The sequence below is a fragment of the Chironomus tepperi genome, unplaced genomic scaffold, assembly GCF_022539635.2.
Source record: "Chironomus tepperi strain 1889 unplaced genomic scaffold, CSIRO-AGI_Ctep_v1 contig_451, whole genome shotgun sequence".
Taxonomy (NCBI): domain Eukaryota; kingdom Metazoa; phylum Arthropoda; class Insecta; order Diptera; family Chironomidae; genus Chironomus; species Chironomus tepperi.
Window position 1 is genome coordinate 143,580 of NW_027226573.1, and position 23,095 is coordinate 166,674.

The following is a 23,095-nucleotide window of genomic DNA, read 5'->3' on the forward strand; positions in this document are numbered from 1 at the left end:
GTAAAAAATTCTTGAATATTTTTTTTTTATATTTTTCATTCGCTTCTGTATGCTCCGCGTTTTTATTAATTTTCTTTCATTTCGTTTTGTTATTTCTCTTCTAGTTAAAAAAATTGGTAAGTTTTACGCTTTGCTCTCATTCCTCCCGCTGTCTTGAGGAACTGAATTTAAATCGCTGTATAGTAAGATGTTGAAAGACCATAAAAATTTTTTATAATAAACGATCGCTGCAGATTCTCTCACTGTGGTTGAGAGAATTGACTCTCAAATATCTTTGATTCTGTTATGTACACTGTTCATACACCTGAGCGAATTATGAAGGTGTATTTGAGTACAAGAATTCTTTTCAAAGACGAGTTTTTTTATTTCTTTTTCTATAGGCACATTATTAACATTTTCATGTTCATGTTCATTTCTCTCTTTGCTATTACACTTTCTCATCCATCCGAAGGTCAATACACATGCATTATAACTTGTCTTTCTCGATTTTTTTTATTTTTTATATACCTTTATTCATGGCATTAGGAGATCTCGCGATGGAGATCAATTCCCAACATGCACAACACAATAAGAGTAGTTCCTCTCTCAGTTGTGTGAAGAAACGCGAATGAAACAGACTGAAACCGCGTTCGGTATTTTAATTTTATTTTTTTTTTAATTTTATTTTATTGAAAAAAAATACAATTTTTTATTAAATTTTAAAAAAGAAGTTGAGTGAGAGATTAACAACTATTGTGACCAAAATAAGTTCATTAATAAAATTGCAATTATTTTTTTAAAATATATAATTTTTTAAAAAGAGCTCTGAAAAAATACCAGTTATGAAAATGTGATTTGTGCAGAAAAGAAAAGAAAGAAAAAAAAAAGCTATTAAGTGTAAGATCATTAAAAAAAAAGTCAGAAGCTCTCTGCAGTGCTACACGATTCTCGAAGTGGAGAAAAGAAAGAGCTCAGAGCTAAAGAAAAAAAAAGTCACAATTTTAATATTAATTTATATAAATTCTCTCATTGCAATAAAAATATATGAAAAAAAAAGTTTTTTTTTTGTGTGCTTTGCATATATTCCAAAAGGAATTGAAATATATAAAAAAAAATAATAATATGAAATATTTCTTATTACTTGCATCCATCACAAACATTTTTTAATTCGCCAAGGCACATTTGCCTTATATTTTTTTTTGTTTAAAATATAAAAAAAAGAGAAAACAGAAACGAAACATAAGTAAAAAAAAAAAGTATCCGTCTTATATGAGGTGTATAAGGAGGCAGAAAAAAATATACTCAACCATCTTCTTATTGATGTTGATTCTCTGTGGCCGTTTGCTGTATGTTATTCAGGAATTTTTTGTGCTATAGCTGCAAAAAGGAATTTTAATCACAAAAAAAAAAAATAATTCTCTGTGTTTTCGATGTGTAAATTGCTATATGTACCCATACCAGTGAAGGAAATTAAGCATTTTTGTGAATCTCTTGTCCTGTCCAGACAATAAGGAGTTTAGTGCATTAAACAAAAAATAAAAAAAAAATTAATTACAAATGTGATGATATGCATGCTATATTCGCATTAAGTGAAATTGTGGATAAATTTTGATGATAAATTATTAAAAGAGATTTAAAGTGTGTATTTGTGTGTGACAATTACAGTTAACAGATACTGATTAATTCTCATATTTTTTTTTGTGGAATAATAACTTTTTTTTTTTCAATCAACAAAGGTGATTAAAACTTCTTTATTATTTAATATTACTATTTTGTAGCTGAATCTTTTTTTTCAATTTCTCTCGATTCTCTCACAAAATACTCTCAAGATTCATCTATTATATTCCACAAAGTCGGGGTCTTACGAGATGATAGTAATACCTATAAGTGTATGTCGTTACAAGGGAATCGAAAAAATGGATGAGAAATTGTGAAAAGAATTAAAAAAAAAAAATCTTAAAGACACATATTTCAAATACCTTCTTTTCTTTTGTGGCTGTAGCTTTTAACAACTTTTTTTCATTCTCATTGTAATCAGTGTGTATCGTACAGACTCTTAGTTGTTTGAAAAATAGTTGCATTTTTTTATGTGCCCAATTGTGTGCCTTTTCGTTCACGATTGAGTATGATTAAGGCAGAAGGAGTTAAGCGCATTTTTTTATTGATACTAGATTCTATCATAATGTGATGATCGCGTATATTCACTCACTGAATGTGTAATTTGATATTTTAGACATGCCATAAAATTTTATGCAATTTTAAAGACATTTTTTTATGCTTATTCATGGTAAATTTTTGTGATGTGATATGACGCTGATTTGATGTTCACCGGTTTCTATTAAAATGACCTTAAATGTCAGTTTTGGGAATTATTTTTTGTTAAAATGGGTGAAAATATAGTTATAGAAAATATAGACATGTGGATATGGATTTATTGCACATTTTGTTCGTGATTAAGCCAGTTGTGAGGGTTAAAAATACAAGGGGTTTTTCGATAACTAGTATTGTACAATCCGGTATAACCAAACTAATAGACTAGAATAGTGCTATAGTCTAGCTTTAAGGGCGTCTCCAGAATTTTTTAAGTGGTTTCTTGAATTTTTTAATGTGTAAAATCCAAAAAATTAGGGTTTTTTGTGATTTTTGTCTCAAAATATCTCAGCAAATTAAAATTCAACATTTTGTTTAAAAATAGGGGAATTTCGTTCAACAGATTTTGACATAAAACCATTCACTCTCTCCTGAATATACTCCTGCCTGATATGAGAAAGTGGTTCATCACGCCAGTACACAATACATAGGCCAAATAATTCGAGTTCTTGCTAATCGTCAAAAATAAATTGTTCTTAACCATACTAAATAATATGAAAAAATTACCAATTTATCTAAAAGTTGCCGGTTTTTAGTAGAATTTTCAATTAGATTTATACAATCCTAAAAGAACCACATGTGCTGTTTACTGATCCTTCAAAAATAAAGTGTTCTAGTTAGCTGATCAGTTGGAGACACTACAGTCCGATTGCACCATGACCCTCTCTATAATTTGTCTCAAAACGTATAAAAAATTACATTCTTTAACTCTTATTACAGTATTATTTGAGCTGTATAGAATGATAGTATCTGGTCTTGGTTCACGTTTCGAGCGTTCTACTCTATTTTATGAGAAAAAGTCAATATCACTCCAATTAAAACTCAGATCAACTACGAAATCTGAGCATAATGATGATTTGTTCCTATTGATCCACTGTGACTCGTAGGGCGATTAAAAAAGCAAAGTTTTGACCATAATGTACTTTATAAACCATTACTTAACAATTTAACATTCAATCTTAAACCACCAATGAATAACAATATCCAATTTATAATTGGACAATTAGACATTTCACCCACAATCCTCCAACATTGGAAAAATCATCTAAAAAAGTTGGCTTTTTATAAGAAGGAAAAAAAATCTTTTCAATAATAAATTTACGTCATAAGTTTTATAATTACAACTTTGTTTTCGACGAAATAAAGGCAGCAAAAAACCAACGGTACTGGAATGTTTTATTTTTCTTGCCTGCGCTTGCCTGCTTAAAAAAAAAGTTTTTCTCTCTTTTACATGCTTTTATATATTTTTATAATCAATGTATGGTTGATTTTGATCAATAAAACTGTTGCTATTTGTGTTTGTTGAGCAACAACAATGTGTAACAAAAACATAAAAAAAATGTTTGAGTGATGCTTACTGGGTGCTCAATTGTCTGTCAATTAAATGATATTCAATTCAATCAATGTCTGAGATTTTGAATTTAAATTTATTTTCGAGTCACTGATATCCAAATTTATTACGAGTTCTTGCACCCAAAAAATGTTCCGTTTAAATTTTATTTTAAAGTGTCGTAAATTTCTTCATGCCATACCAAATTGTTATCAAATTCTTTATGATTTCTCGTCTATTTAAGCTTCTCGGCTGGCAAAAAAATAGAAGAATTTGGAGATTTAATATCAGACAAAAAAAAAATTCAAATTTAATGACATTTTTGGTGAGATATCGATTATCGTTGGGTTGAATTTTGGCGAGGGGACTATTTATAAATGACGTAAAATTGGTTTTTAGGCTCTTCATAAGTGCTTTTTGAGCTCTTCATGAGTAGTAGTTGGACCTCATTGGTTTCATTAAGGGAATTGGCATTCTAAAAAAGGTTTAGGGATGGTACAACAGACTATCGATCACTGAGTCGATTGACTCTAGACAAACCCAATATAAGACTCTTTTCTAGTCTCCATAAGTACACCTAAATTGCACAATGTGGTCAGTATGGCATCGCTAATTCACCATATCAACGGCAAGACAGGAAACAATATTGAATACGCTGTGAAGTCTAATTATTAATTCTAAAATGTTTCGAATAGTACAACTCGGTTAATTGATCCAAAATCCCGCATCAAGTTGGCGAGGCCCATTTGATAGAGTCCGATGAAACCAATAAAACCGAATAAGTCCGATAAAACCAAGTGCAACTTCAGGTCAGAGTTAGGCCGATATGGAAACAGATTTTGGATCGATTAACCAATTTGTGCTATTTGAGTGTTTTGTAGGGAGAGTTCAATACATTTAAGGGGGTCTAACTCTCATTAGTGTAGTTTAAACATATTTCTGTCTATGTTCCAACTCAGATTTGTGTCTAGAACAAAGGAGATGAGACTTGTGGGTGAAAATCCTCCATTTTTGGAGCAAAATCTTCAATTTAATCGATTTCAAAAGAGACAAAATCTTTTGAGGATCACTATGCCTACATTCATACATTATGCCTACATGCATACACTATGCAAACATATTTCACCTCAAAACCATCTAAAAGTCTCTCTCCCTACTTCCAATCCGACTAAATTAATAAGACAGCACATGCTAATGACCACCATAAGTCCCTCAAAAAATCAAATAAAATCCATACCTTAATGTATATATTTTTTTATTACAAAATGTTACCTGAAAATCAACCTAATTCTAAAATGTGATCAGCGATCATAAGAAATAAGAAAACCAAAGTCAAAAAAAAAAAAAACACAATTTAAATATTTTTCGCTTTATGCTTTAAGCATTACGAATTGATATGCCTTTAAAAATTTATATGCACCTCCCTGTCTTAATATGGTTCCATTTACATCCCAAAAATAGATCTCGTTTTAAGGTCAAAATCTATTCATATTTCTTTCCCGAGATGAAGCATAAAATAAAAATGTTGAGGAAAAAAAAAGAGAAAATTGCTTTGGCCAATTTATGTATACGAAATAGTAAGAAAGAAAAAAAATTAATAGGATAGAAATACCTTTACTGGATAACAGCGGATTGAAGTCTCTATTGGAGTAAGGCGCAACTTGAGAAATGGCAGCGCAGTTCAATTACTATGTAGTCAATCGCTTAAAAGCGTAACAGATTCTTTTGCAAAGTTTTTTAAACCACATGTACGGCAGTGTGAGAGAGAGATGAACACGAAAAAGGCAAAAGAGTTTTTTGCACATACTAGGTCGTTTACTATTTTTTTTTACTATCTTTTTTAATTGGTTTTTGAATATTGTTATCCATGCCATGAGAAAAAATGGATATGAGATCTCGCAGTTTAGATGAATATGTGTGGGATTGTTTGGATGAAATGTAACATAATTTATGAATATGTATGGGAGATATGGAGGCTATAGAGCAGTGATGGGCAATCTATGTGCTGCCACGCTCCCAGGATCTAGGGCTGAATTATAGTCTTCTTTGTACATGTTGGGTTCAGAGATAGCAAGTTGAAATCCAGGGGTGTGTTTAGTTGAAACAGGGGATAACAAGTGAAGGTACACAGTTGACATTTGGGCAGCTTCGTAGTCAGAATTCAGCTTATCTAATTCTCACTCACCACAGATAAAGTGTACCGGTGCCCCAAAAAGGTCAGCGACCAAGATAAGTACCCTGTTTGACCATCTTGCTTCTTAACTTCCGCGTGGAACAGGAAAGGTACTTATTTATAGTAGTCACGTTTTGTCACCAAAACTGCAGATTCACTACCTTAACCAGAGGCTGACTATTTGGTGTGTATGCCAACATTTACCCCTTGTCGCCTAGTAGTGCGATTTGCTGCATATCTCAAGAGTTGTAGCTATTTTAGGTATAATTTAGCTCTCTACTGTTTACTTGGTGTTACTATGGTACATGAAACTACGACTATGTATCCCTTTCCGTCCTATCCAGTGTCCTTGTAACCTTCCAAAAACAATCTTTTAAGCAAATCTTAAGCCAAATCATGGAGTTTCCTATTTAAAAATTCATATTCCCAACATCCATCACTCACAAACGACCCCCACTAGAAGTCTAAACAGTCTGATTAATGATTTGTAAGAATGATGAACAGCAAGCTTAAGTTGAAGATTTTAAATGACCTTTTCAAGTATTGAAGCATATTTACTACATTCATTCAATTCTACAACTACATACAATCGCTTCCTTTAGTTCCGATTTTTTTAATAATGACCATTACACAATCAACTTCCATTTACATCTATGCCTATTTATCCAATTGACATATAAGCTCATGAGAGTGAGAAAAACATGTTAGGAAAGTGTACAGCATATTTATATTTATTATTATTTTTTTCTATCGAACATAACTAAATATGTGGTGATTATCGAACAACAGCAGAAGAGGTAGAAAACTCCTCTTGAGGCTGTCACTTACTTCATGACCGTTGTTATATAAAGAAAAAAATATTTCCGGACTTTTAATCTTTCATATTGGGAAAAATTATATTTTTTATATGACTCTAATGTTTCTATCCACTGTAATTATAAGGTCATTAATAAATGGCATCTCTATTGTCTGAAAATTAATAATTCTTGCGGCTTCTCTAAATTACCTTTTTTTTGGACGGTTGCTGATGATGAATTTATGAATTGGTGGATTTTTCAGGGGATGAACAGTTGTGGATAGTCTGAGGAATTTTGAAATATGTTTTGAGGTACCTTAGAAGATTAGGCTAGTGATATAGGGTATTTTAGCTCATGGTATTCTTCTATTGGGGTATGATGTTGAAGGCTAGACTAAAGATCAGCTGTAGCTTGTTCTGTAAGCTATTTAGAAGCATTTCACTTCCCAAAAAGGTTAGGTTAATCAGTAAACTCTACTAGACAAAGCTACACATTCAATATTTAGCAAAACTCAGTCTTAGATGACTTTCTAAACCCTAAGTTCAGTAGTAGGAGTTACTTTGAAATACTAAGATAACGTATACACTTGACATTTAACTACTTTAAGCCGGTATAATTTCTAAAGCTGAATTATGAGTCGTTATTGTTGAATCTTTCATTTTCTAAGCTGTTCAACTTCAGTAATTCAGTTTTGAACATCACTGTAGCATGTTTTTTAGTATTCCATGTGCTCTGGTAGCTTGATCACTCATTAGTTAGTTTTAATCAAGCTTAGAGTCCAAACTCGAGGTAGACCAAAAAGCTCTTGGGATTGCTGTGTGAGCAATGATGCAAAAGTGCTGGGAATTAGAAACTGGCAGAAGTTATCTAAAGACAGATCCAGCTTTCGACGAATTCTAAATGTGGCAATGGGCCCCCGTGCGCCTTCGCCAAGGAAGTAAGTAAGTAGAGTCCAAACAGTCCAAGAAGGAGGGAGTTTTTGGATACCTTTGTGCAGCATTCTGTTGCTTTATTTGTAAATGTTGGGTTTGGAGATGGTTGGCTGGAGACCTTACCATTAATATCCATTTCTATACCAGCCAGAATCCATATTATCTTGCTTACAGTTCAAACAGCTCCTATCACTCACTAGATACCCTCCTGACTTCAAATCTAGCTCTTTTCTGTCTAGGCAAATTCGCAAATCATTCATAAAATGTTTAAACAAATTGAATTCCATAGAATCATCTATAAAAATCAATTTTCTGTGGAATTTTGAAAGCATGGATATCCAATACATAACCTAACATTCTTTCCATCTCTAAGAAACCAAACACATGTGGAATTTGATGGCTAATTCCTACCATTCTCTCTAAAAATTCTCTCATTAAAATTCAATTTGATGACTCAAAGTCATTAAAAACTGATGAAAAATTCAAAACTATCTAGTCATTATTTAAGCTATTGAGTTTCTCAAATTTATTAACATCATATAGACTCTTGCATCACATTGATTAAATGTTGTACAATATACACCTATAAGTTGTATAATTATTTAAATAGAAGCAAATTTAAGGCTCAATAAAAAATAATAATTTTACATGATTGCTACAACTTATGACCCCCTGACATTCACTCTCTATGCTATTTCCTCTATAAAATATATCTTTTTCTTTTTCTTTATGATGAACATCACAACAAAGCGTAAATTAGCACTGCAAAAAAAAAATATTAGTAATTTTTACTTTCAACTCAAACATTCATCCTTAATGTTCATAAATAGAGAGACATGAATGGGTGGATCAGGGGGGCACCCAGGGGGTATTTGAAGGTGACGCAATGAAAATGCAATATAACTAGCCACAATTTATGAGTTGCGAATACAAACCGAGTTAGTGTGAATAGAAACTGCAATTAAAATCTTGAATCCGACTAGACCTTCCTTGGGATCCGGAACCTTTGAGTCGATTGCCCGACTTCTTATACAATTTGACTATTACCATTTTTTCGCTACTAGTTGGAGAGACTAGAAGCTGTGAAAAAGCACTCGAATCCGACTTGGAATTCTGAGAAATCCAACCCGGGTCGTTACAGTCGGTTGCTCGGCACTCTAGCCCAGTGTTGTGGAGTGGATCCTTAACATACCAAGAGCATGCTTACATGAGCTTGCTCTCTTCAAAAATACTAGTTAAGCATGTTCTTTCAGCTTACTCTGTTCTTGTGAGCATAATTTGTGCTTGTTAGGGAACCGCTTTGGGTGGTTTTGGTTTCGTTCCTTACTAATACAGTTCATGACCTTTCCAAATTATTCTGGGAATATACTAGAGTGTTGCGGCACACTGGTTGCCCACTAACTGCTCTATTCACTACGCCACTGCTGCTTCTTTCGCTACCTAGTCTGAGTTGGTTATGACTTAAAACTGGAAAAAGCACTCCGACTAGAACTTCCCTGGGATTGAACCCGGGTCATTATTGTCGGTTGCTTGAAAAGTTTTGTACAGTTTTGGTCTTGCCTTACTACTGAGGTGTGTCATGGTCCAAAAATAATTTGACCACATTGCTCGCCACAGCTGCTTTTTTCGCTACCCACCCTGAATACATCCCTGTCGCCGCCAAAATAGGCTTATAAAATAACACTCAAGGCATTTAATTCCATATTGTTGGAGCCAAATAGAAATAATTATTGCCTATCAATTGAAGTCAGCAGACAAATTTTGTGTTTTTTTTTTATATCCATTACGAACACAGAAAGGCGCTGAATGAAGAAGAAGGAAAGATGAAATAAATAAAAATGATTATGAAATGAAAGTGAATATCCAACTACCCATTAATCAAATATAAAAAATTCACAGTATTGGCTAGGAAAAAAAAGAGCAAGTCAACTGATAGTTTTTTTTTGTTGTTTAAGTGGTGGAACCACGGTAAAGTTAAAAGGTAGAGACAATCATGAAGGTAGATTTATGAAGAAAAAAAAATTATTAAGCAGCTCATTTATTCTGTCTGAGGGGTGGGAATTTATATTTCAGAAAGAGACCGAATGTGAGTTGAGGAAATTATTAACTTGACGTCGATACTGATCGGTGTAGTCAGTAAACTAGATTCTGTTTTTTGCTTGTATTGTTGTTGCCTTTTGTTGTTTCTTTTGTGTTGGAAACAAAAGGAGATAAACGCACTTTTGTGAATTTTTTTTGGTATGAGTTTTTTTAGTTTTTTGAGGTGTACCTGTTTGGGGCTTTAAAATTTTAAGGTCATTATTTGAGAATGCTTAATTTAAAATGTATTTAATGATGTTTAAAATAACAATAAGAATTTGTGAATTTGCAATTTTTCTAAACTCAAACTAAATTTTAAAAAATCTGAAAAAATTTAAATTTGAAAATTTGAAAAATTAAAAATATTCAAATTTGAAAAAATTTTAAAATTTGCAAAATTAAAATTTAGATTTGAAAATTTAAAGAAATTAAAATTTGAAAAATTGAAATTTAGGTAATTTAAAATTGAAAAATTTGAAAATTTGAATTTGAAAACTTGAATTGAAATTTGAAAACTCATTTGAAATAAATTTGAATACTTTTAAAATTAAATTTGAAATTTTGAAAAATTAAAATTGAAAATTTGAAATTTAAAATTTAAAATTTGAAAAATTGAAATATAAAAAATTAAAATTTGAAAATTGAAGTTTTAGAATTAAAATTTGAAAAATTTAAATTTAGAAAATTTAAATTTGAAAATTTGAAATTTAAGAAAGTTAAAATTTGAAAAATTGAAATTTAAAAAATTAAAAATTTGAAAAATTGAATTTTAAGAAATTTAAATTTGAATAATTAAAATTCAGGAAATTAAAAATTGAAATTTAAGAAATTAAAATTTGAAAAGATTGAAATTTAGGAATTTTTCAATTAAAATTTGAAAAAGTCAAAATTAAGAATATCAAATTTTAAAAAATTAAATTTTTCAAATTTTTCAACTTTTTAAATTTAAATTTTCTTAATTCTTCAAATTCAAATTTTAATTTTCTAAATTTTAATTTTTTGGAAATTAAAGTTTGAAAATTTAAATTTTTTTAAACTGATTTTTGAATAACTTCAAGCTTTACATCATAAAAATCATTAACAAATAACAGCTAATTCTCCAATTCCAATCCCTTTATTATTTTTCTCAATCACACCCCACACCTTTTCACAAGTAGCATGCAACATGTCTCTCACCAATACAAAAAAGGTCAAACTACTGTAAAAAAAAATATTAAAGTCAAAATTCAACAAAAGTAAATTTCACATTAATAAATGTCTAGAAAATTGAAATAATGTTTAACAAAAGGTGCGTTTTGTGTACCGACTTGACAAATTGCATAACAGTCACAACTCGTGATATAAAGCAGCATACTGTGCCGCACTTTATTCGCTTAACTTTCATACCATCCTTTATTACTTGCAGTACGTATAATACATTTTAATGTTAAAAAGAAAATAATTAATTGTCCATCATTGGAATCCTAAAACCGAGAAAGAATTTTAATTAAAAAAATCACAAAACCATTTTTTTTTATTTTTTTTTAAATTCTTCTTTTTCACATTTTACATTTTTGACAATTTTCTTGCGTGCTGTAATGAATGGCATTAAATGCATTAATTGTTTTTATATACATTATTGAGAGAGGCAACACAAAGACAGAAAGGGGAGAATTTTTACAATAAGAAATATTTGTAAATTGAAAACAATTAAGAGCATTTAAGTTGGTACAAATGAAAGCGAATTTTTGTGCTTCATTTCCAATATTTTTTATGTGTTTTTTGTTCTTCTTTTATTTATTTTAACTTTAACTTTTATTTTGTGTGCGAGAAAGTAATTCGAATGTCTCAAATTCATCATAAAATCCCATTTGACACGTACGTGAGTTTAGTTATGGCTTTACAGCCACCGCTGACAGCAAATCATTAAAGATTTGTTTTTAAATTGACATATATGCGGAGTTTTGTGGAATTTAGTTTGTTTTTTTTCTTGTTTCTTCTAAATTAATATTTTTTTTTGTTTTGTGGATGGATTGAGGGGACAGAGTTGATGATGTGGATGGGCTGAGCAAAATAAAAAAAATTAAAATTAAAAAAAAAAAACACACATTTCCACACCAATGATATATGTATTTATATAAGCAAAACTAAAGTGGGTATCGAACCCGCAAATCACCTCAAACATTAATAGATGTTACTTTTTGGTTAAATTAATTATCTACAGACCCTGAAAATTACGTCCTTTTGAATTTGGTAACGTAATAAGTCGGGTTCAATCAAGAATCACAAGTCTCTATTTCCTGCATATTAGATGCGCTGGCCTGTAGATTAAGATTGCATCTTCTAGTTCATCAAACGATGCAAGCCGGCATTTTTGAATAAGCCCTGAAATTAAGCCAAAAATCGTTTGTTATTCCAATAATCATTTATAATTTCTATATTACCTACATACTGAAAATTCTCTATATTAACATCTTATATCAGTAATTGGGCACGTAAATTAACTTTGACAGTATACTTTGATCAAATGTTGCAAAGGCGTATTCAGGAAGGAGGATTCAAACTCCTTATTTTAAAGGCAACTCTTCAATTTCCTAGGGTTTTTCGTGAACAAATCCAAACATCTCTCAAAAAATTTCAGCCAATGCCCCTAATAAGCTATAATTCTAATCAAGCGACATCTACTTAGCTCTCGTAGCGATAAAGAGACCGCTTTTAGGTTCCGTAGTGGTCTTTTTTAATAAAAGCATGTCTTTGCTTGTTAGGGTTCTAATTGCATCCTTATGTATTTGGACAGTATATTTAGAACTAAGCTGTATTCACTTATCAGTGGTACTCATTGTCCATAAACACATCGCCTGGTTCATTCATACTTGCATCATTGTCAATTTTCAATATGTGTCAATAAAAAACTCAAATTCTAGGTAAATAATTGATGCACTAGTGAACATTTAATTTGCCTAGTGAACATTGCTAAATTTGCTATTTTACTGCCATTATCCATATCAACCACAAACTAGACTACCTCTTGACTCCCATTCATTCAAACAACTAACATTCTATCCACCACATGTCCCCCATCCAACAACTCTGTTTAAATCACAAACAACAAGCGATGAATAGAAAAGGCAGCGAAAAAAACAAAAAAGATATATAGTTTGGGAAAGCTCGTAACATGACAGAGACTAACATATCGAAGCTGAAAGGTCTCAATATTTACTGCAATCATCATCAACTTGTATTGTTGCTGTTCTCTTGGCATTATAACCATTTACTACATATATATAAATATCCATTTGTACACTGACTTGTCTTAGCTGCTTTCTCTCTACGCGCGGTTTTATAACATTTTTGCCGAAACATTTATAATCGATGATGAATTAAATCATTAAAAAAACGAAGGAATTTAGGAGCTAATTATCTTTATTGCTACAATAAAATTTTTTAATTTTGAACTTTTGTGACTTAAAGTCTTCTTGGACTTCATAGTTCCGTGAAAGCCATCAGTTGGATGCAGTGGATGATGATGAACTTCTTTTCTTGCTATCTTAATGGGTTGGAAATTATTTTGGTGTACTAATTTTTTTTGAAGACATTTCAGCTTTAATTACTTATTCCATTGAGTGTTTTGAGTGATAATAAAAAAGTTTTTTTGTCTTTTTTTAAGACTTAACTGTTTTATGCTGCTGGGAATAGACACTGTAAATTGAATCATTTCTGGTTTCTTTTTAAAGAAAGACAATTTTATTGCCAGAACTTGAATAATCGAGGTAATGAAGTCAGCCATTGACAGATGTTTATTGGGAAATTTTTATGATCTTTTGGCTGTAGATGACTATTGGGAGAGAGAATGTTGATTGAGAGAAAATATGTTTTAACTGCATTTTTTCTAGATTTTTAGATGTTCTGGGGGATTTCATAGCCAGAACCATTAAATTCCATTGCTCTATTTTTAAATTGCAGTTTTGGATTCTTAACTCGAATATCACATTCAATTGTACAGTTAGTGTAGAAATCTAGACAAACTTAAGTTTTCAAAACTACATCAACTGACAATGTTGGGGTTCACTATATTTAGGGACAGATGATCGAGTAAAGCATAACTTAGAACTCAAAGTTGAGTGGAAATTATGTGGAGTCGAATCGACTTAAGCTGACTTTTTCATACAAATTCAAAGTCGACTTCGAGCTCTAAACATGACATACATCAAAATGTACCCTAAAATATCGTTAAGTAAGCCTTAGAAGTAAGCTTTACTCTAAATTTAATGTTCAAAATCTTACTACAACTAAGATTCTAGGAAAAAGTACATTTTTCCACATCATAACCCATGTAGGACTCAAACTCATGCCTTCTTAATAACATATTAAGTGCTCCTAACTCCTGTGATACCAGAAGTAGTTAAAGAATGTGGCACAATACTCTTTTAAATGTTTCTTTCTCTAAACAGTGCACATTGCCCAGCTCTTATCATTTTATTGGACCAAGACACGAAATCCAACATGATTTGTTGTATAGCTCAGAAAATGATTCCCAGAATATTACCTATTTACTTATTTCGTTGGCCGGACAGATCAACTGTGATCCATGGCCTCCCTCAGATGTCGCCTATAACTGGTTCTATCGCCGGCTTCGACCTGCCAATTACCAAATGCAATGCTTTCTCTATCGACAGCTTCCTTATAGGAGTTCTTCTGTCTACCACGAGCAGAATATTACATGTTTGACCAAATTACTTTTTGTAGCTTACTAAGGAACACTAAAAACTTCATATTTACCACTCAAGTGGACACAAATACGTTATAACTAGTTGATGGCAAGTTAATGTTTAGTTGATGACCATTTCTAACGTATTTTAGTCAATTAAGGAAAAATTTGATTCGAAAATTCAAAAACTCACAGTTTTGAGCGTCAAAGTCACCAAAAACACTAGCTCAGTCCACCATTGAGCTACTACTCTTCATCCCTAGATTCCCAACCTAACCTTAATCATACAAATCGAAAAAGAATTTAAAAAGTACAAAACAGCCATCGATGATGAGGTGGAAAGGAAAAATGTTTTAAAAATATATAAATCTCTTTTAATTAATTGGATTGTGTCACCGCACGTCATGTGAAAAAGAGAAGAAAAAAAAAGAATCTCAAACCAATTGCTTAATTTACAGAACTGAAAGAAATTTAAAAACATCGAAAGAAGAAGCCGAAAAATGTTCAATATTGAACCGTTATAGATAATTTTTTTTTTGTAAATCTAATTCTCTCTTCGTATATGCTCATATATAGCATGCAAAAAAAAAATATATGTGTGATGTCTTTTTTTGTCAGGAAGATATAAATCAAAAAATCGACGAGTGTATAAATTTCATTTAAAGTGTGTAAATTAGTTTTTGTAGCTTCTAATTAGAAATAAATTTGAAAATGGAAGGAAATTTCTATTTTACTCGCATGATTCGGTAGAATTGGTGAATTAGTAGATGGAGGTCGGTTGATGATGGTGTCTAATAGTTATTTGGGGTATGTGTGACAGTGATGAAGCTGTCTCGAATAGCACAAGTTGGTCAATCGATTCAATTTGAGGAATTTATAGGGTTTAGTGGTTTCTGAAACCGTTAATCAAAAGCATAGCTACTTACTTCCTTAATGGAGGCATACTAATGCCCATTTCTGCATTTAGAGTTCCTCAAGAGCTGGATCTGTCTTTAAATAACTTCTAAATGTTTTTAATTCCTAGCTTTTTTGAATCGTTGCAAGCATAATGTTTAGGGATCTTTAATTTTAAAGTAATTAAATTCTGGATTTAGGTCTGCTGTCTCTGATATCTTTCTGGATACTTAATATAGCTCCCCATCTAATTTCAAACATGTTATGCTTTAGCTTCAATATTAAAGACAATTTCATCCAAAAAACATGACGCGGCATTGCGATCGTTGATCATCTGAAGATATTTTATAGTTTTGGAAGGTTGGGTGCGAATTTTCGACACTAGAACTGTCAAAAGTCATCAGATTTTAATAATTCAGATTTTTCAATAAAGTTTTGAAGCTATGTAATTTATGATGAGCGCTAAATTGTCAAAAAAGCAATGCTATTGCCATGAGACCGTCAAGAAATCACTAAGGCACCTTAACTGAGACGACATGGCAACAAGATTGATATGATAGACTCAAAGTTGATTAAATCATATTAATCAAGAAATGCTCTTGAGTTACCCATGTGAATCAAGATTCTTTGCTATTATCTAAGGTTAGACTCTATACAATCGTACAAAATGAGATTTTTAACAATTTTCATCAAATTAAAAACTGTAAAAATTGCAAATTTAGGGTAAAAATAGTCATAAAAATCCAATTCCTCAAATAACATAACTTCCAAACAATCCCAAAGTCTAAAGACAAAATCTTTAAAAATTTGTCTGAAAATGGCTTCAAGCAATACTTTTCTCATTTCATTCAGCGCGAGAGAGAGGAAACTAAAACAACTTTTTCAAGTTATGCGCGCAAAAAAAAAAAATATAAAAAAATATAAAAATTGTTACCTTATTTATTTTCAATATAATAAAAAGAAATCCATATATGAGGTTGATGCTATTTAAGAGAGGCTCGTGAGTTCCACATATTCACGTCATATGTGCACATTCATACACAGATACACATGAAACATTATTACATGTATTGCATGCAACAAACCATTCAGATTTATTGTATTATTTGAGAGAATTTCTTTCCAATTTATTACGTAACGTATTTCTTATTTTATTACATGCAATCCCAACATATTCAGGCTACAAAAGCACAGTTGATAATAGAAAAATAAAAGGCCACATAATAGGATAGAATATAGAATGAAAATATGGATGATACAAATCTGATTACAATAAAATTCCCAATAGAAATAAAAGGAACAAAAAATTGTGCATAATCATTGCTCAAAATTTGAAAAATGAAAGAATGGAACTAAAAACGTGTAAGTCTTGTAAGTTAAAAAGTTATCTACTTACAAAACAGTAAATACACATTATGTGTTCTGTGTGAAGGAGAGAAACCACCTAATGTTTCATTAATAATGCCGCACTGTTTTCTTTTCAAAACATTTTTTTATCGCTTTTTTTCTTACTTCTTTTTGGGATGAGAATGAATCAATGATGATGAGAGAGTTTGTCTGGATTATAGAGGCTTAGATATATGATGAGAAGGGTTTCTCGAAGTCTCGGATTCGATGAATTTTTGAGACCAAGACCGAGACTGGGAAGCATTGGATTCGGTTTCGAGAACCATTAACGATTACTCATCGACCCAAGTTGAAATAAGGGACGTGATAAAGGTCATATTGTTCTTTGATTATTTTTGGATTTTTGTCCCAAAAAATTTATTCAAATTAAGGAATTTTGTCTAAAAAATTAAAGAAGGGGTTCATCTCTCTGAATACTTACTGAAACCATGTTCCTATATGGAGTTTAGGTTTCAACAAAAAGCTTTCGATCTGACTCTGTTACTGGTTTTGTGTACAAACTTAAAATACAAATTCTCTGCCCGTACTGTTAAGCTGGTATTCTTTCATCACAGCGCTGCGCCTAGTACCTTTTGGATCTACTGGTTACCGTTTGTCCTACGAATTCTAGAATTGTAGTTAACATCAATGTATGAGCTATAGCATAGCCTTTTACCAACTGACTTCACTGGGTGTTTGATCAATTGTGATCGATGACCTCCCTAAGACATATCCTAAAACTGGCTTTATCGCTTGCTTTCGTCTATTAATTAAATCAAATTCCATCGATGTCTACTCCAGAAAATTTCCCAAGAATGCAGTCTGATCTGATAAATTTGACATAAAAACGCACCATTTCATTCTCATAGCTTTATATTCATGAGAACTCTTAGAGACTCTCCTCAGAAAACCAGAATTTCACACACGATGCGCGGAAGTGCCATTAAAAAAAATCTCTGACTTGACTAGAAAAGAAATTATTTTTAATTAAGCAACAAGCACAGCTGATGACTTGATGTTGATAATTAATCTATCCAAATTCGTCTATATTTTATAATTGAATCAATTAAACAATTTTTGTGTTTTATTGACTTTACATCTTCGATTTCTTATCATAGAATCCACGGGAGCTAGCGATAATTGACAATTATCTTTTTACTGCTTAATTTAGAATGTAATTTCTCCAGACATTCTTATTTTATTGCATAGATTATTATAAAAATTAATAATTTTTGATGTTTTTATGGAAATCATTTTAATTATTTTGTCATGCTAATTAATATTTTTCAAGGTATTGTCACTCGAATATTGTCTTTTTATGGCAATATTTTGATGGCTTTACTTATGTAAAATGTCAAACTGAGAGGCACACTTTGGGGTGTTTTGTATTTAAATATGTTTTGGTTGATGGCAAAAGTGAGCCGATGTAAATTTTTTGTATGCCTATTGTTTATGATTTTTGGCATCCTAGGGATATTATCTTAGTAAAACAAAACAATACTGTTGTTTTAGCATTATTAGAATTTGAGTGGATATTTACTTAATATTATTTTTGAAATTTTAATCGCAGTTGGCATCTGAAACTTGTTTAGTGAAAAATTCAGTAAAAGTTGAAAATTTCAAGAAATCATTGTAAATAGGGCCTAAATACAAATGTCTATGTTGAGTAAGTTGGTTCACCTCAAAAAATTGTGAATACGGCAGTCAAGTTTGCCAAGCGGGGTCCATATTGCATCCGTATTGTTGTCAGAAATGGTTATGCATAGCACACTAATCATAAAACAAAATCCAGTCTCCAATCCCAATTGCTATCAAATTTCGTTCCAAATATTAATTTCACTTAAAAATTAATGAATAAATTAAGAATTGCTGCAATATTCTGTCAACAGGAAGGCGTAGAAATGGTTTTTAAGAAAATTTGAATCTCGAGAAGACAAAGAGCTTGTTTTTGAGCATGCTCATTTAAGTGAGCATGTTCGTTGTCTGCTAGAGACCATTTAGAACCTGTGTACCTTAATAGTTTAGGCCATATAGGTCATAGCACCCTCTCCATGCTGTCAAGTCTTTCATTTCTAAACATCAAACTTTAATATCAAATTGTCAAGTACATAAAACCCATTCAAGTGGATACACACGTCATCAAAAGTCCTGATCCCTTCATAAAAATGCGTTAAAGTCATTAACTGACGGAAACAATCAAGAAAACCTTATTTTATTATTTCTTGTATGCAGACACAACACACATTCTCTTAATATTCCATCCAAAGTTCTAAACACTCACGATTCTCTCTCACATACACGTTGTGTTCTTATTCTTCTTCTTATTATGTATGTTTCATAATTGCTAGAGAAGACAGGTAACACAAGATATTACAACAAGAATGAGACGGAGAGGTAGAAGAATGAAAGGAACAAAATTATTATTTCTTTGGAAAGAAGAAAAAAAAGAAAAAAAAAATCATCAAAAAATTGCTTTTTTTGAAAATATAAAGAAGGTAGATGGATATTACTCTTGAGAGACTTGAAAATATGTATCATAAAAAATAACTTTGTTTCCTTTTGTTGATTCGAAAACCACAAAATGTAATTAATGACTGACTACGGTCATATACTACTGCCGTATGTTTTTTTTCTGACTTGCTTCTTTTTTTTTCTTTTACAATAATTCACTCTTTATTTTTCATACCAGAAAAATATATAATCATGATCATTGTGTCTAAGATTAACAAAAAATAATATTTGGGGATTTGTTTGGATGTTGGGACCAATGACTGCAAATATTGACTAAATAGCGAAAATTCTATCAAAAATGTCGATTTGACGTCAATTTTAGATATTAGCATTACTTCCTGCATTCCGACATACCTTGAAGTGTAATTAATGTACTGGAATAGGTTTTAGAGCTTCCTGGGTGGTTCATGTCAATTAAAAAATGCTGAAATGGGATTCCTGTAATATTCTATTAACAGTTTATCGTTAAAGGTGCAGTAGTAACGGGGATACTTACAAACGTATAATTTATATACAAGTATGGAACTTTCGCCATATATTCTAATAAAGCCCAATAGTTCAGTGGTATGAGCATGTGATCGAGAATCGTAGAACGTGGATTCGAGTCCCACTCAGGATCCTTTATATGGAAATATAATTTTTCTGGTATACCAACAAAAAAAGGGGTAAAAACTTGGCCAGAGAATAACATCGTGGTAGCTTGTTGCCACGATCATTCCGAATTTAACTGAATAGGGGTCTTTCTTGCTTGTCTGGTGCCAGATTTCTTTTAGTTGTGCTTTGTGGGTTGGTGTAGCAATTGCTACAATCAGGACACTAAATGGGATTTGGGACGAAATATCGGATTTACTGAAAAAATAGAATTAGTCAGTAATAAGCAACTGACCTGCAATTCCTGCATTTTTAGTGCGTTGACTTGCAGTTATTAACTGAACCCTATGATATACCCATTCTGTTTCGGACATTAAAAACATTAAATAGCACAAATCGATCAAAAATCAAACCTCAGCCCGATTGGACCAAAAACCTTTAGAACTAGTCATTAAATAGACATTAAGTTGCCTTTAACTAGTTATAACGTATTTTTGTCCACACGGACAGGCTGTCGTAACTCTGAATTGATGTCGGATTCGGTTAAATCCAGTATCATGCCAAAATCTTGACGGATTTTTGATCAATAAACCGACTTGGACTATATTGTCAATATTTTAGTCAGTTAAGCTAAAACTATGAGCCACGGACATGCAATTCATAACCGACAACATTAATGAGAGTTCAAAAATCAATGACATACCAGAATAATGACCGCATTATGTAAAATTCAATAATCTACTAAATGCACTGCGTCTAGCGCATTTTCACTTTTTAATCAATTATTACTTTGAAATAACCAAGCACAGCTCTCAATTTCAAATAATGGAAGCCTTAAGGCTACCCAAAACTTATAAATAATCCCCTTCCAAAAATCAAATTTAATAATAAAATTTTTTTTTTGACTAACAACGATTTATGTTGCAAACATAAAATTTAATTGAAAATTCTCTCTTTTTTTTCTCTCTTTTGCAGATTATCAACATTTTTTTCACTTTTATGCCTTCACAATGCGGTGATGTGTTGGAAGAAGAATTTCCTTTGCTGCTTCTGCTTCAAAAAAATAAATCACAAATCGACAACAACTCCAATCGAAGGAGGAATGATCAACATCGCAACATGATAGCAGCAAAAAAATATTATTGTATTAGGAATATTAGGAAAATGTATCTATTTTGGTGTATCACATGGCTGCTGCTATTATTTGGCAGTCATCAAGTACATTGTGAGGAATATGTACATGAAATTGAAGTATCAGAAGGTGTTCCAATAGGCCATCAAATAGGATTTATTGGTGATATACCACAAGCTGTTGGTCCACCATATTTTATTGTGCCAGTGCCAGGTAGTTCGGTTGATTCCGCACTCTCAATTGATTATACGACCGGTGAAATACGTACAAAAGCGTTACTTGATCGAGAGACTATAGACTCATATTCATTTGTTGCCATATTATCAAATGGTACACAAATTCGTGTTATTGTAAAAGTACTCGATGAGAATGATAATGCACCCGTCTTTCCCACGCCTGTTATGAATATTGAATTTCCGGAAAATACGCCGCGTGACGTAAAACGTACATTAAATCCCGCGAGAGACTTAGATTTGGGTCGTTATAATACCCAACGTTATAATATCGTGTCGGGTAATGTTAATAACGCATTTCGTCTATCATCACATCTTGAACGCGATGGTGTACTTTATCTTGATTTACAAATCAATGGATTTCTTGATCGTGAAACAACGCCTGCATATAGTTTAGTAATTGAGGCCTTAGATGGTGGCACACCTCCACTACGTGGACAAATGACTGTAAATATAACAATCATAGATGTTAATGACAATCAACCGCTGTTTAATCAAAGTCGATATTTTGCAACAATACCTGAAAATGCAACACTTGGTACAAGTGTATTACAAGTTTATGCAACTGATACAGATGCTGGTGAGAATGGTATGATTGAATATTCAATAAATCGTCGACAAAGTGACAAAGAACAAATGTTTAGAATTGATGCACACACTGGATTAATATCAATAAATAAAGGACTTGATTTTGAATCAAAAGAATTACACGAGCTTGTTGTCGTGGCAAAAGATAATGGCGTACAGCCACTTGAGACAACAACATTTGTATCGATTCGTGTCACAGATGTAAATGACAATCAACCTGTCATTAATGTTATCTTTTTGAGTGATGACGCGACACCTAAAATATCTGAATCAGCACAACCAGGCGAATTTGTTGCTCGTATCTCAGTCAATGATCCCGACTCAAAGACCGAATATTCAAATGTCAATGTAACATTGAATGGAGGCGATGGACATTTTGGATTGACTACTAGAGATAATATTATTTATTTAGTTATCGTATCATTGCCATTGGATCGTGAAGTACAACCAAATTATACGTTAAATGTTATTGCAACAGATACAGGAAATCCACCACTACATGCATCAAAGACAATATATCTTCGTGTAACTGATATAAATGATAATGTACCACAATTTGAGCATGAAATTTATCAAGCAAATGTTATGGAAGTTGCCGATCCCGGTACATCTGTTGTACAAGTCGTGGCAATTGATCAAGATGAAGGCAATAATTCAGCTATAATTTATTCACTTATTGACACCCCCAATACACATTCACAATGGTTTCAAATTGATCCTCATTCAGGCTTAATTACAACACGATCACATATCGATTGCGAAACTGAACCCGTTCCAAAATTAACAATAATGGCTAAAGATAATGGCCATCCTCAATTATCATCAACAGCAACAGTTTTAGTCACGGTTCATGACGTTAACGATAACGAACCAATTTTCGATCAGAGCTTTTATAATGTATCAGTAGCTGAGAATGAGGCTAAAGGTCGATGCATATTAAAGGTGAGTACAATTAATGATCATGATCTTTTGACAAATTATATTTGCGAACATTTTTGCTGTGTCTTGTGCGAATTGTGAAGTAAGTAACATGAAATGAAGAAGAAGAACAAAAAATCATTTCATGCCTGATTTTTTTTTGCGATATCATTAAAAATCAATTTTGTTTCAATTGCCTTCTTTCCAACTATGTTTTTTTTTTTTGGCATCTAAATGCATGTATACACGCTTAAAGTCAGGGGTGTAGGAAGAATATATTAATTGGGATTTTAGAGAAGTAATGGATTTGTTGGAGTTAGGGAGGAGTTTTGATGGTTTACAAGCTTTGTGATACAGCCAGCAACATAGTCAGATGGAAAGCATTTTGTAGCAACCTAGGCTCCAAGTCGGAGTCCAGTTCCAGTAAGTTTGATGGCTTAATGATGGATTTTAGTAATTGGAGCTGCAATATTTTGATGAATTCTTCTGTATGGC

The 23,095-nt window shown here is 31.8% G+C and overlaps 1 protein-coding gene across 1 annotated transcript in view; it reads left to right on the top strand.

Annotated features, from left to right (window-relative positions):
• The first annotated feature begins 604 nt into the window (after positions 1-604).
• The window catches only part of ds (dachsous cadherin-related 1), a 166,193-nt gene continuing 143,702 nt past the window's right edge, over positions 605-23,095 (top strand). The window contains exons 1-2 of the mRNA XM_070650991.1: positions 605-1,715; positions 20,705-22,624. Of these exons, the coding sequence (XP_070507092.1) occupies positions 20,729-22,624 (1,896 nt within the window). The 5' untranslated portion in view covers positions 605-1,715; positions 20,705-20,728. The remainder of the gene's footprint in view (positions 1,716-20,704; positions 22,625-23,095) is intronic.